This window comes from Linepithema humile, chromosome 7, assembly GCF_040581485.1.
Source record: "Linepithema humile isolate Giens D197 chromosome 7, Lhum_UNIL_v1.0, whole genome shotgun sequence".
In the NCBI taxonomy this organism is placed as follows: Eukaryota; Metazoa; Arthropoda; class Insecta; order Hymenoptera; family Formicidae; genus Linepithema; species Linepithema humile.
The window spans coordinates 8,350,682-8,364,099 of record NC_090134.1 but is presented as its reverse complement, the minus strand read 5'-3'; the positions used below and the strand labels follow the sequence as shown (position 1 = coordinate 8,364,099).

The 13,418-nt window shown below is 44.3% G+C and overlaps 1 protein-coding gene across 2 annotated transcripts in view; it reads left to right on the top strand.

The window, feature by feature from the left end:
• The first annotated feature begins 2,621 nt into the window (after nucleotides 1–2,621).
• The window catches only part of LOC105675818 (zinc finger protein 358), a 32,411-nt gene continuing 21,614 nt past the window's right edge, over nucleotides 2,622–13,418 (top strand). For both annotated transcript variants that reach the window (XM_012373248.2, XM_067359858.1), the window contains exon 1: nucleotides 2,622–3,788. In XM_012373248.2, the coding sequence (XP_012228671.2) occupies nucleotides 3,686–3,788 (103 nt within the window). In that variant the 5' untranslated portion in view covers nucleotides 2,622–3,685. The remainder of the gene's footprint in view (nucleotides 3,789–13,418) is intronic.

Here is a 13,418-nt window from a genome sequence, read left to right as displayed (position 1 = left end):
TCCGTTCTTCGTTCGTGGCCGAGAACTTGGCGATGACGATCTGCTACAAGTCTGCGTACGATAGCGGGTTTTCCTTCTTTTTTTTAAGTTGAATCGGTACTGGTTTCTTCCGGCCCCAAACAGAGTCCGTCGATGTATCTAGGCGTGTTTTAAAGAGCCTGCTACTGCGCTTCTCTTTATTTCACAAGTAAAGATCCGACAAGAAAGAATAAATTATGTTATCGAAGAAAATTCATCGGGCATTTTGTATTTCACTGTTCGGAAGATTTTAGTGTCGCAAAATGTACGACGATCCATTCGATCGCTATAAAACATGATTCGAAGACGCGAAATTAATAAATAGACAACACATGCGTTGTTGAGGACACATCTGGAAAGTCACGGCGAGGCGCGATCGAAACCCTCGCGATCCCATGAAGCTTATAGTTCATTCGGTTCGAGCGGTTATCTCGCGACGCATTATAGCGGGCGATAAGTTGTAATCGGGTCAGTACAACGATGCATTGTAAAGTATCGTCGGCTCGCTCATGAAATCTCCACACTTCTCCCAGAAAACAAACGCGAAATGGACTCGGATATCGTCGATAGTCCTGAATCTCTCTCTTTTACGAAGCTTACGTATCAGCATCATCCCCTCTTTCGCCAATATTGACGGTCTTCAACGTCAACAACCAGGGTGCTTTTTTCTAATTAAATTTTTGCAGTCGCTATATTGTTACATACATATGCTACATAGCTTGAATTGCATGGAATATTTTTATGAAAAAAAAGTCCAAGAATCATTGTTATAATTGCGCTATTGTAAATTATTATATTGCAAAGTGCGTAATCGTTGCAGAGTGCATAGATTATATCAAGTGAACTCTACTTGACAATGTATGGCTTATCGCTCGTCGCTGTGTGCGGCCCGAATTGTACGCGTCGATATGCCAAACGTGTATCCGATCGCAGCGAGTCGGTCGGTCGTCAAGCGCGTTCACGTTGCGCGATATATGTCCATCGCGTGCATAGATGCGGGCATGTTATGCGGCCGAACATCGCTTCGAGCGTCAGTCGCGATGCGACTAGTCTGTTCTCGCGGGCGCATCGGCCGCTTTGTTTTCGCGGCGAGCGCGCGCGAGGGCTTTAGGCGCGCGCCGTGCGTCGCGAGAGCGAGCACGTGGTTGCGAGGCCGCGGGCATAGTCAGTGAAAATCATCATGCGCGGACATTGGGTGGCGGGAAACGTGCGTGATAGCGCGCGCGGTTCCACCGCGGAGGGAGGCCCTAATCAACCTAGCGCGTGAACCTAACCTAACCCCACGCGAGAGGCCGGGGTGGGAAACCGGGGGGTGTAGGAGGTGGCGGTGGAGACGTCGGAGAGCCGGGGGGGAAGAAACGGGGAGAGGGTGAATCAGAAGACGGCGGCGGTGCGCTACGTCGGGCGATCGGCGGCCGAGACCGGGGACAGAGAGAGCGGAGACGGTTATCGCGGAAGTTCGGCAATTATAGGTGCCGGAGTCGTCTTTTTTTTTTTTTTTTTATTCTTTCTTCTCCCTTTTTTTCGACGAGTGATATTGATTTGGGAGAGGCAGTTCGTATTCGCGGCACGAGCATACCTTGCGACTCGTGGAGGCCGCCGTTGCCACCGCCGCCACCGCTGCCGCCGCCAGCGCGATGCATCACGGCGCAGCGCGCATTGAGGGGTACGACGTCGCCGTGCCGGGAGTGAGAGAGGATCGCGTGGCCGAGGTAGGGAGGATCATGGAGGGACGGGTGAGAGGGAGGAATGCGCGACGGCTACGCGAGAGGGAGAGGAAAGGCGATCGGATGGTTCCCCGCCATACCGGTCGTTCCCCTACGCCGAAAGGCCGCCCCACCGCGTGGACCATCGTCCCTCCGGTGGCGCGGTATCAAACCCCTTCTACCGGTTCAACGAACATAACTTCCTCGCTTCGCCTCCTCCCCGACTCACCCCTTCCTGCCGTCGGTCCTCGCCGGCCGTCTCGTTCTCCACCACCGCCGCCACCAGCCTCCTCTCCGACCAGGAACGAACGTTGAATCTCGGCCGCCCGTGACTCTCTCCACCGATTCTGCGGACGATCGAAATGACAAAAGGAGCAGTTTCGAAGATAAGAAAATTGGATGATCGATAGTAACCTTGACATTGAAATTGAGACAAAAATTGAATAGTGAAATTCGCGAGCGTGCCTGTGTGGCTGGACACTTTTTCGGAGAAACACTTTCGTGAGGATGATTAGCGGCCAATTATCGTCGGTCCCCTTGAGCAAGGATGAATCTTGTCAGCCGGAGGGTAAATTCGAATCTCGATATTCTCCCAGATTTCGCCGGTCACGCTACCCCAATTCTCGCGCCATAAAACAATATATCGAAGCCGGTTTACTCCACAGACACTCATAGACTGTCCGTCATCTATATAATTTGGTAAAATTAACATAAAATACACTCTTAAATTAGAGAAGCTAAATGATGCAAAAGTAACTGATGCATTAACTCGAGCTTTAACGACAGAATATTAGCTCCATTAAGACTCATAATAGAATTTCTCTTTCTTTTACGTCCTAAAGACAGGAAGAACGACTGACAATGAGCGGGACAGGATAAACGTTTTGTCTCGGGCGAACATAATGATCGCGGTTGTTATATAGTCTGGGGGGTTAGACTTTATGTCCACAAGGGTTGTAACGAATCGGCTAACAATCAGCCGACAATAAGAGTCAGTGAATCGAAGACAAGACATTGAGACAAGTCCTTATTAGCAAGCTCTTAACATTGCAATCGTGGAAATGATATATGTGATATGTTACATTGTCTGGACTGCGATTCGAGTGTCTTCGAACAACTTGGCTCTCTTTGCATCGGTGCACCCTCGACAGACGAATTGAAGTATCGCGAGAGCGGGAAACAACGCGACGCACTCTCGTGGATGCATCCGCCCCTGCAGCCGTCGCTGCCGCCGCCGTCGCCGCTACCACCGCCGTCGCCGCCGCCTCTCCTCGTTCTCCGCTCTCGCGTCCTCTCTCCCGATGTTCTCTACCATCCCAAACCCGAACCAGTCCAGAAATCCCCACTCTGATCGCGCGTGCACCGCGGCGACGGAAGTGTGGCAACGCTGCAGAGCGCTCGCCAGTGTCTCGGTCTTGGCGAGTTACTCGGGGGGGCTCAGGCCGAGTCTACCGAGATTGTGTCTACCGGCGCGCGGGTAACCCGAAAGCGAGTGTGGCGAGGATTAAAGTCGCGGGCCGCTTTCCGGCATGCGAGACCGTCTCGCTGCTGCTTGAAGGCCGTACGGGAACGCACGAGGGACGGCGCGCGTACGATAAGAAAAGTTTCACGGCCGCGGACGCAGAGGTGGAGGACGACGAGGAGGAAGTAGCGGAAACGAAGGTGGAGGAACGTGCAGCAGCGGCAACAGGAGGAGGAAGAGGAAGAGCCGAAGGAGAAGGTGGCGAAGGAGGTGGAGGAGGTGGAGGACACATCGTCGCCGCGCGGTAGACGTAGGAAGAGGAGAAAACAAGCCGACGAGGAGACGGGCGCCGCGCGCTCGCACGTTGTCGCACCGCGCTTTACTATATCGCATCGCACGCGCGTCGTGATACGCGTGTACGCGCGCGTGAAACGTAACGACATTACATATATTTATATGCATACACGGTGACCCGCGCGCGGAGATAATAACAGTGTAAATGGCGCTCTCGGCGCAGAACCAGTCGACGTCGTACGTGAACTTGTATTACTCGATCGTCCAGCGCGCGGCGACGCGCTACTTTAAGGAATATTACAACTCCGGTGAGTACCAGACATTTGATATATACGCACATATCGTACATATATATGATATATCGCATCTCTCCTGAGACAAGTGCACGCGGCACGCATCCGCAGCGGCAGATTCGCCGGCGAGCGCGGATGTAGCGCGCGTTTCGCTTCGCGTATCACCCGACTGTCCGTTCCCCCTGTTTTCCCCCCTCGCCCCCCCCCTTCCCGTCGTTTCGCCCACCCGCAAACTTTATCCCTCGTGCCTGCGACAGGCGCCGGTTTGCCACCTGTGCGTCGCGTCCACGTTTTGCCAAAACGCGACGTCATTACGCCGCGCCGCGCCGTGTACACGCGGTTTCGAGTTTTCCCGCCGTCCCTCCTTCTCGTTTTCCCCAGCGCTCGGCTCCGTTCGTCCCTCCGCCGCTTCTTCGGAAAATTCATTCAAATCGGATATGATTTCGATGATTTCGTCCTTCGATGCTGATGCAAATCCGCGAAAATTTTTACCTTCATTTATGACAACGAATACACACGATAAAAAAGTACATTTTGCTGCGTCTATCAAGGGAAGAAGAGTAGAGAACTAAATTCATCGGAGAGTTATACTCTCTTTCAGTCTCCGCTCTCGTCGTGTCTTTCATCTGTATACTTTCTCTCTCTTTCTCTCTCTCTCTCTCTCTCTCTCTCTCCATGATCTCCCGTCCCCTCTCCCTGCCCTCCTATATGCACACGCGTGTGCACGTATGCATACCGGGACAGTTACACGGGCGAACTATAACGCGCCGACGACTACTACTGGGAGAAGTGCTCTTCCGACTACGATTAACAACGCGCCGCTGGCTAGACACGTGTCCCGTACGAAACTCGCGTGTGTCTGCGGTCGAATACGACGAAGCACGATCGGGCCGAGAGCAGTGTTTAATGTTAGCAGACCGCGAAAGGGAGAAAGAAGGAGAGACGTGGTGCGCGTAGGGTTGAGCCAGAAGCGTCAAGGGGAAACGGAGAGAGCACCGCTGCCCGTCGGTCACTGTGCGGCATACGAAACTCCTCGCGTAGCGCGACAGACAGAGAGGGAAAAGTCGCGTGTCTGTGGCTGCACGAGACAAAAATAAGCGAGAGCGTGCAAGGGAAAAAGACAAAGAGGGAAAGAGTGGGATATTTACGACAAATTCTTCTCGAGCTCGCACGAGGCAACACGGATGCAAAAAAAAAATAACAAAAATATGAATTAGATAAAACGATAAGTGAGAACGTGACAAACCAGTCGGTGTATCACGGCCGAGATAGTGTAGGTGCGTGAATGGAGAAATAGGAAAAATCAGAAACCAATTCAAAGCCAAGACAAGGCACGAGGCTAGTAATTAAGTAGTCCTACGAGAGCAAGCTTTGTGCCGGGGAGTTAATCATAAAATTGGATCTTGAAATGATTAAATCTCTTTATTGTGAAACGAGAGAGAGATATATATATATATACGTGAGAGGGAGAATTTAATTAATATACCGGACCAAAACATTCGCTACGAATATTGATAGGAATTACATAGAAATTAACAGTGTGTTGATTATATGAGTTATTTTATAAATTTCATTTAACCGTATAATGAATCATATACTGTGTTAGAATAGTTTGAAAAAAAAAGGAAACCGCACAGCGAGGAAAACTGAGAGGGCGAAAAATAGAGAGCACTCTGAAATTGAACACCTCATACATATAAAAATGATCGTTGCAATATAAATTGTTGCAATTAGACGAAAGGTATCGTCAAATGCTGTGAGATTACACGTGTGTGATTTAAAAAGAAAAATGAAACGGAGTTTTGCTAGAGATGTGGCTTACTACATAGGTACGCATCATCAATTGAATATTTGTAGAAAATTTTTAAAAAGTCCTTCATTATCTTCAGTGATATCCACTAAATTATTTCGTATACGACAGTGAGAAATTATTTCTTTTTAAATTTGGATTTTGACATAGTGATATAATAAATAAATCGAGAGCAGCTAATAAGTATCATTATTTGTATTCGTGTTAGCATTTATTAATTATTTACGTCATTTATAGTAATAATAGGTACAAGGTTTGATCATCATCCATAATTAATCCATATTTCGTAATTATCCAAAATATATAAAATTAAATTAATTTATCGCTGCCATAATTGCAAGCTACATTTTACAATAATTAAACGTTTTAGTCATTGTTATTAACGTTAAATTATCGGTACTGCGATATTTTTACTCAATTTTTTACTCAGCTTGTTTCGAATTAATGTATAAATTATAGTTTGGAGTTTATGTAATAAGGATATCGCAATTTGTAAAGTATTACTCAAGCGAGACAAAGAGGCACAGAGAGGGAGAGAGCGTGGTGATGCGCAAGGCACTATCGCGTAATATCTGTCGCGCCGTTTGGGTCATCTAATCGGTCCTCGAATTATCGCGGCGAGTAAAGTGACGAAACGCACGGGGTGATAACAGCTTTCGGGTTATCCCGAAATCCAACGGTCTCTGATGTTTTTGAACATTCGCATTGTTTAGAGCAGTCAATTTGAAGAAAAAGAAATAATCTTCAATTCAACGTTTCGTTTTTTTGACGTTTGATTGTATAATTTAGACACTCAGAAACATGCGAAGTGTGTTAGATTCTTCGTGTTTTCTCCTACTCACTGACTCTTTGATCAGTTTGACTTTTCCTTTGCGAGAATCCGATACAATTGCCGCGTTTCTCTTCCACTAACTTTTTAATATTCAACTTTAAATACCTTTGCGAAACTAATCATTGAAGTAAACTTCTGCAGAAATCCACTTAAGAAAATGTTTTATTATTTACTTTTTTCGCTAATAATTTTCCATTGCACAGTTCATCGCACGCCATTACACGGAAGTTTCACACGTGGTTTGTCTCAGTGTTTATGTCTCTTAAAAGTGACCGAGTTAAGAACAGCTGTTGTAAAATTTTGTGAAGAAAATAGTATAATGTTCCGTAACTGAATCGGGATGTTATCAGTTTTTTTTATACGAAAATTGTGTGACCTAAATCGATAGTAAATCCGCGTGAAAGATTTACTCTCGGCAAATCGACAATAATATCCCTCGAGATCGCTATACAGTGCGCGATACGGCGCGACTCAGAGCGACGCACCGCCCCGATCCGTGCCGATCAAGGCGCGCTGCCTGGTCAAGGTGAGCGTCGTCGGCCGAGGACTCTCGTGATCGTGCTCTTTGTGACCGAGAAATACACGCCGACGATCGTGAGCGAGCGAACGCGCTCACCGTGCGAGCGGCGGCGGCTCCAGCCGCTGATGAATAACATCTGAAGAAAGTCGATGACAGAAACAACCGCGCTCGACCGATTGTCGCAATGAATGGCGCCGATTCTCCCTCATTCCAGTTTACTCCAGTTTACGTGACTTGAATTTTTGTTTATTGTTGAATCTATTTAATATTCCTATACTAAAGTTTCAGAGGTGAAACTTGATGTTAAGTAATTGAATTTGTCGAGAAAAAGCAGTTAGATCGACTTAAAAAATTCTGCTGCGTCACAGTAAATGGTTAATCTGATTCTTCGTGAATTTTTTTCCATTCGCAAACATGACCTATCCGAAAGGCGTAGTCGCCGCGTCGGTTCGACGCGACGCCGATTTCAGACACGGCGAGGGATATATTCTCTTTCTCTCTCACTCGTACGGTTATATTTGTGACGGGAAAATATAGACTTAGTGCGCATTGCTGGAAGGAGACGGATTGCCTATTTAGATATGCCACTTTGATAAAAATGCCGGTGAAAATTTAGTATGTGTCGGACTGCATGCGTCAAATCAACTTTATGCATCTTCAACATTTAGCACGTTTGGAACTTTCTGATATTAATGATTTGTTGACTTTCTTTTCTAATTTAGGATATTCAATTTGAATTTTATTCAAGATTTCGCAAATTTGTAAATTTCTTAATACGTCAGATCTCAGATTTGACATTTATTAACAACCTTTGCGGGCATTTATATTTAGAAAGTATTTTGCGAAAGTATTTCCGATTTTATTTAATCAGAATATTAATTTTCAAGGCAAACATACGACATATATTATGCAATAATTATCTTAATTTGCCTAATTATTCGTGGTGTAACGCAAAGTTTCCTTTTAGAGCTTGAATATTTTATAACCACGACGAAACGATGCGACACATTTAGTCATAGTTTAGTCATGGAGGCGTTAGATCGATAATAACACTGAACGTAAAGTGAGCAGATAAATCGCACCATTATTGCGGAAAGCTCACAACGGGTGTGAATCGCGATATATCGCACGCGCCGCATCGATAATAATTGTTATACTGTCTTAATGACAGCATGAATATCTTAATCGTGCGATACACCCGGCATCGCGTTAGAGCCGCGATCATAATCGCGAGCTATCGCTACATTACGCGGCGTGGTTTATGCCGTGGAAATCAGCGTGTGCTTTCATAATTAAACGACTCGTAAAATGGGCATCAAAGCGCGGCGGAGTATCCCTGCCGCGATTATTTTTATTGTTATTGCATAAAGGCGGATTCAAACTCGCGTATCTCGCGTATTAAACATTCGGTTACACAAATGCGGCCGCTTCGAAAAGCGGTTGTAAATCGCAGCTTAAAATTTTTGATACCGCGGAGCTTTTAGATTTCACGCTTCCGCTACTGTATTTGTTGGAAATGACGTATGTATCATTAAACGGATATCGTCACTTTCAACGTGTCAGGTGTAATCTCACAGTCTAGCATTATATGCGAGTTACGACGGCATAATGCTTCCTAAGATTTCTCTCGAACGGGTTTTACATAAAGTGCAAGTTGTAAAGCTTGTAAATATTTGTGCGCGTCTGCGTAAGCCAACGTCGCGTTTTAGCCGGGAGTTAGTGCTGGGATTTAACCTTGACTTAAATTCTCGAAAGCGGTCGACTTCACTGCGAGAGTAAGAGAGAGATGAAAGTTGCATAAAATATTAATCTCGAAATTGATCTCTTTTTCGCATCGAGAGCTCTTTTTATTGCGCTAATTGCGAAGTAATTAAACGAAATCGTCATTGCGAAGAAGCAAATGTATCTGGACAAATTGTAATCGGATACAAGATAAAGGATTACAAGAAAACACATTGCACAAAGATCGCGATTGTCTGTTGAAGACACTCTCCGTGGCGCGAAAACGCGCAGCTCTGATGGGTATGAGTCATTTTTATTGAATCGCAGGAGAAGAGGGGCCGCCGACGTCGCGCGCGCATTCGGAAAATAAACGCGTCGGCGAGTTTATCGTTTGACTCTGGACGATAAAAGAGCGATCATTGCTCCGTATCATTCGCAATATAAGAATTAATATAAGCGAATAAGCTTGCGTGTAGAAAATCCGCGATCGATCCGATTCAACCTGCTGCGCGAACGTGCAATAATTATGCGTGTACATATTTTTTATCGTTCGCTTTATCTCTATAAATTATGTATATCGCAACGTGACAAAAGTCGAAGCGGATTTAGGTGACAAGTTCTGGAAGTTATGAATATATGCTATTTAAAAACTTCAGTCGATGAGACCGATTCAGGCTAAACCTATGATAATTATATATTTATATTTTGTCGATCGCGTCAAGTTTATGAATTATGCATCGATGATCCGTTTATGAAAAAATGCGATTTTAATTCATAACATCCGATATCTCTGAATGACTTAAAATACTCTATTCAAGCAATTAATATATCACAGCAGCGCGTCAATGTGCTAAATAAATAAATCGGTAAATGCAGCTAATGAAATCGATTCACATGCCGAATATAACGCGACAAATATAATTATACGTATTTTATCAATTCCATGTTTCTTCATAAATTATGCATTAACGGTCATGTAAAAAATTGCGCGTTCGATTCACAACGTCTGGTGTCATCGCACGCTATTTTATAGCTTTCCACTTAAGCAATTAATATATCGGGGCAATGCAACGCGGAATTAAATAGAGTAATAAATATCCAAACGCGCCGAGTGTTTTTAATTGAATCGTTATCAGATTCGATTACGAATTCTCCGGCGACAGGACATGTCGGTTTCACACGCGTTATTCGCGATATTTGCGCAAATCCGCGGTGGTCTTGGACATGAACGCGCGCGAATTGTTTTATAAGGTAGAAATAATATACCCCGGCGAGTGCATTCGAGCATCCGTCAAAAATATCGCGGTAACAATAGCGAAAGAAAAAAAATATATCCGACGTTTCGACTTCGTCAATGCGTGCACTACACTCTCGAGCTAACAGCGGGCGTGGTGTTTCGTTTCTGTCTATTTTTCTGAAAACAAACATTCGATCTGACGAGCTGAATAACGCCAATGGAACACTAGGAAAGGACCACTCGTTTCTGGAGCACTCTTCGGAGCGCCATCGCGGAAAGTTATGTTTTTGTTGCGCCCGTTTCGTTTTTTGCCATCCCCACGCGTCCACCGCGCGAGGGAGGTCCCTTGAACGGTTCGATAGGAATATGGGCCGCAGGTATTTCCTCTGACATTCGATAAATAGCGGCCGGTGTTTGCTTTCGCAAATGAATTCCCGGGCCTCCCAAACCTTCGATATCCGATATGACGCATTTTTAATCTTTGATTCGTACCTCATTGTATACATGTTATGAGTAAATTCTGCGAGTGGTGGTACTGTCACGTAATATGATATTTTGGGAATTATTTTTGGGAACAAAATATTCACACATAAAACTAGGAGCAGTTGGTATATTGCTGGAAGTAAAAATCGCGTTTGCCCAGTGATATTTTCGTCATTCGGCGCCGCGTCCAACTAATCGACGTACATAACTGCCAAGTCCAAGTGCTGGTAAGAGCCAATCGATAAGAGAGATTGCGATGAGGCAGAAACTATCTCGTAATTCGTACGCAACTCCCACGCGCGCGAGATGTACATCGCCGTTGCGCGCAGTCTTCTCTTTCCCGCAAAAACGCAATGAATCTGATGATCGTACGGCGTGAAAATTACGTTCGCGGATTTCGCCCGTGACTATAATTATCGCTTGTTCTTTCACATACGCGAATTCATAAATTAGTGAATAAAGCCGGTTCGGTTAAAATAGCGACATTGTCGTGATGTATTGTTCTACCCCTCCGGGAATTTTATCGACGTATATAATATGTTATGCATTTTACGCAATAATGTATAATGTGGGATACAAAATGCATTTATATTGCGATACGAAAAATCGAGAGACGACAGAAAACTTGAAGCAATAAAGTGATCGCTATTTGACAGTTTTGTTCGTGTCGCGAAATCAGTTTCTTGGTAGTTGGAAAATTTTAAGAATTGGAATTTTGGAATTGGAAAATAATTTGACGAATCGAAAACCTGAGAATTCCAGTAATTCGAAAAACGCAAGATGTAAGTTTTTTTGTAGAAAGCATTTCTAGATGAGTCGTTCTTTGTTTCAAGTGCAGATTTACGCGAAATGTGTCACGGGATTCTATCGGTTGGTGCAAAACTCGTCGATCTAACACTGTAGATCGAGTTTTCTCCGTCGATATTTTCTTTTATTGTACGCATATCGCAGACAGCGCCTTCACTTTGAGCCCGCAAAGTCGCTTTCACTCGCTCAATTAAATCTGCACTTTCAACCAAAGACATTCTAGTTAATTCGCGATTTTGCCAATACAAAGCAGAGGAAATCGAGTCTTTTTACTTTTTCATGTCTGCAATTTGCAACATTGTTAAAACGGACTCAAAGTCAGTGCAATTCGCGTAAAACTAATCGATTCGCTCGTCAATTTGTCTTCTCTCTGTCATTACTACTCCGACGGTCATTAACTTCAATTCTCATTGACTCACGACGCGACAAAAATTGAGACTCGATCCATCAAAAGTGTCGACAATTTTTTGTCTTTTTTCCCCCGACAGTTTACCGATTCACACTTTATACATGCAATACGCGTGTAATCGCAAGCACGCGGTGAAACTTATTTCAGATTTCGATAGTCCAGAAATGAGAAAAATAATATCCATGTGTATTCGCGACAATAGCGTCACTACGACGACTGGCGCAAAAGTTGACGCATTCTCTACACTCTTGCTTGCAGCATAGGAAATTGATCTTATCAAAATTATACCGGTCCCGAACCCCTGTGATGCGAGGCGAGTTTTTCGATTGTTTGCCCAGACTAGTGCGATTTCCCTCCACTCGAGAATCGACGAGATCGACCCGGCGACTTAAATCTGCGAGCCGCCGCGGCAGGAAAAATCTTTAAAAATGCTGGCCCCGACGAAAAAAGCGCGCATGTGCAGCCACGAGCCATCTCTCCTCTCGCTCCTCTCTTTCTTTCTCGTTTCCTACCACCGATGCGTTACAGTTCTCCCCGGCTTCGCTTTATGCGTTTCTCGCAGCCAAAACAAATCGTAAAGACGCCCACCGAAGTGCAATCCCATGCTTGTTGCCGAAAAATCAATGATATCAGCACCGGCGGGTTTTATCAAACGCCGAAATATCGGAATCACACAGAGAGACAAGGAGTTTCGCGTTTTTTACGACGAGCTTGCGTAGTTCGTTCTACGAAACTTTGTCGATATTTTCTAGATATTGACTGGTCTCGGCATTTTCTCGATCTCTCTCTCAAGAAGAGATCGACGCCAATTGCGTCAAAGAATTTATGTTGAAAATATTATCTGCTCTCTGTCTGGAATTCTCTACACAATTTTTTTTTACTTTTGTCCTTGGTTTTCGCAATATATTGTTTCAAAAACTTTGCAATTGTATCTTTTATTCTTTCTCTTTTATCGCTATGCGCATGTAATTATCATCAAGATTTCTCTCTGATTTTTGTTGACACAAGTGTTGCGAGTCTCGATTGTTCCAACTTGAAATAAGATATTCATACTGATTGTGAGTGAAATATTGACTCAGTGAACATAACACGTGTTTAAGATTATCAGAGGCAGGTTAAGAGAAAAAGTATTTTCATTTGTTATTATTTTAATATTACGTGATATTGAACGTGAGCAGCAAATTTTAATTTTATCCGAGCAATTAATTTTATTTGCGCAATTGGGATGCCAATCAGAAATTAATTCTGCAGTTGTTGAAACAGTGTTGGGATTTATGGCTCACCCTATAAGAACTTGAGTGATAAACCGGTCGCGGCGAACAAAACGTCATTCAGCAGGGATTCCCCGACATACGTGCTTCTCGTTCTAACCATCCGTATAATAATGCGACTTTGTCGAGCATGCACTATCCGATTCTTACTTGTTACGGGCAATATTTCATCGCAGATTTTAATTTTTGCGACATACTTCATATCTACAATTTGGAATTACAATTTGTTGTCGTCCGAATAATGTTGACAATGATTTTTTTAGCAAACTTATTAAAAGATTATCAGTAATTTAACGATTAGCCTTTACGCGAATCGTGAAAACGCGTATCACAAAATCAACGTAAAGATCTTACGATTGTTTAGTCGGTGAAGTTATAAGTGGATCGTCTCTCATTAAAGTTCGGTCGGACTGCAGCAGCAGAACTTGGAGTTTGCATCAAAGCTTACCAATGTTTATCCGCGCGAATAACAAGAGGAATCGGAAGAACAACCTGGAGATTTTTTAATGCAATCTATCATTAAGAACACTCGTCTACTTCTTGAGCGAGCTGAC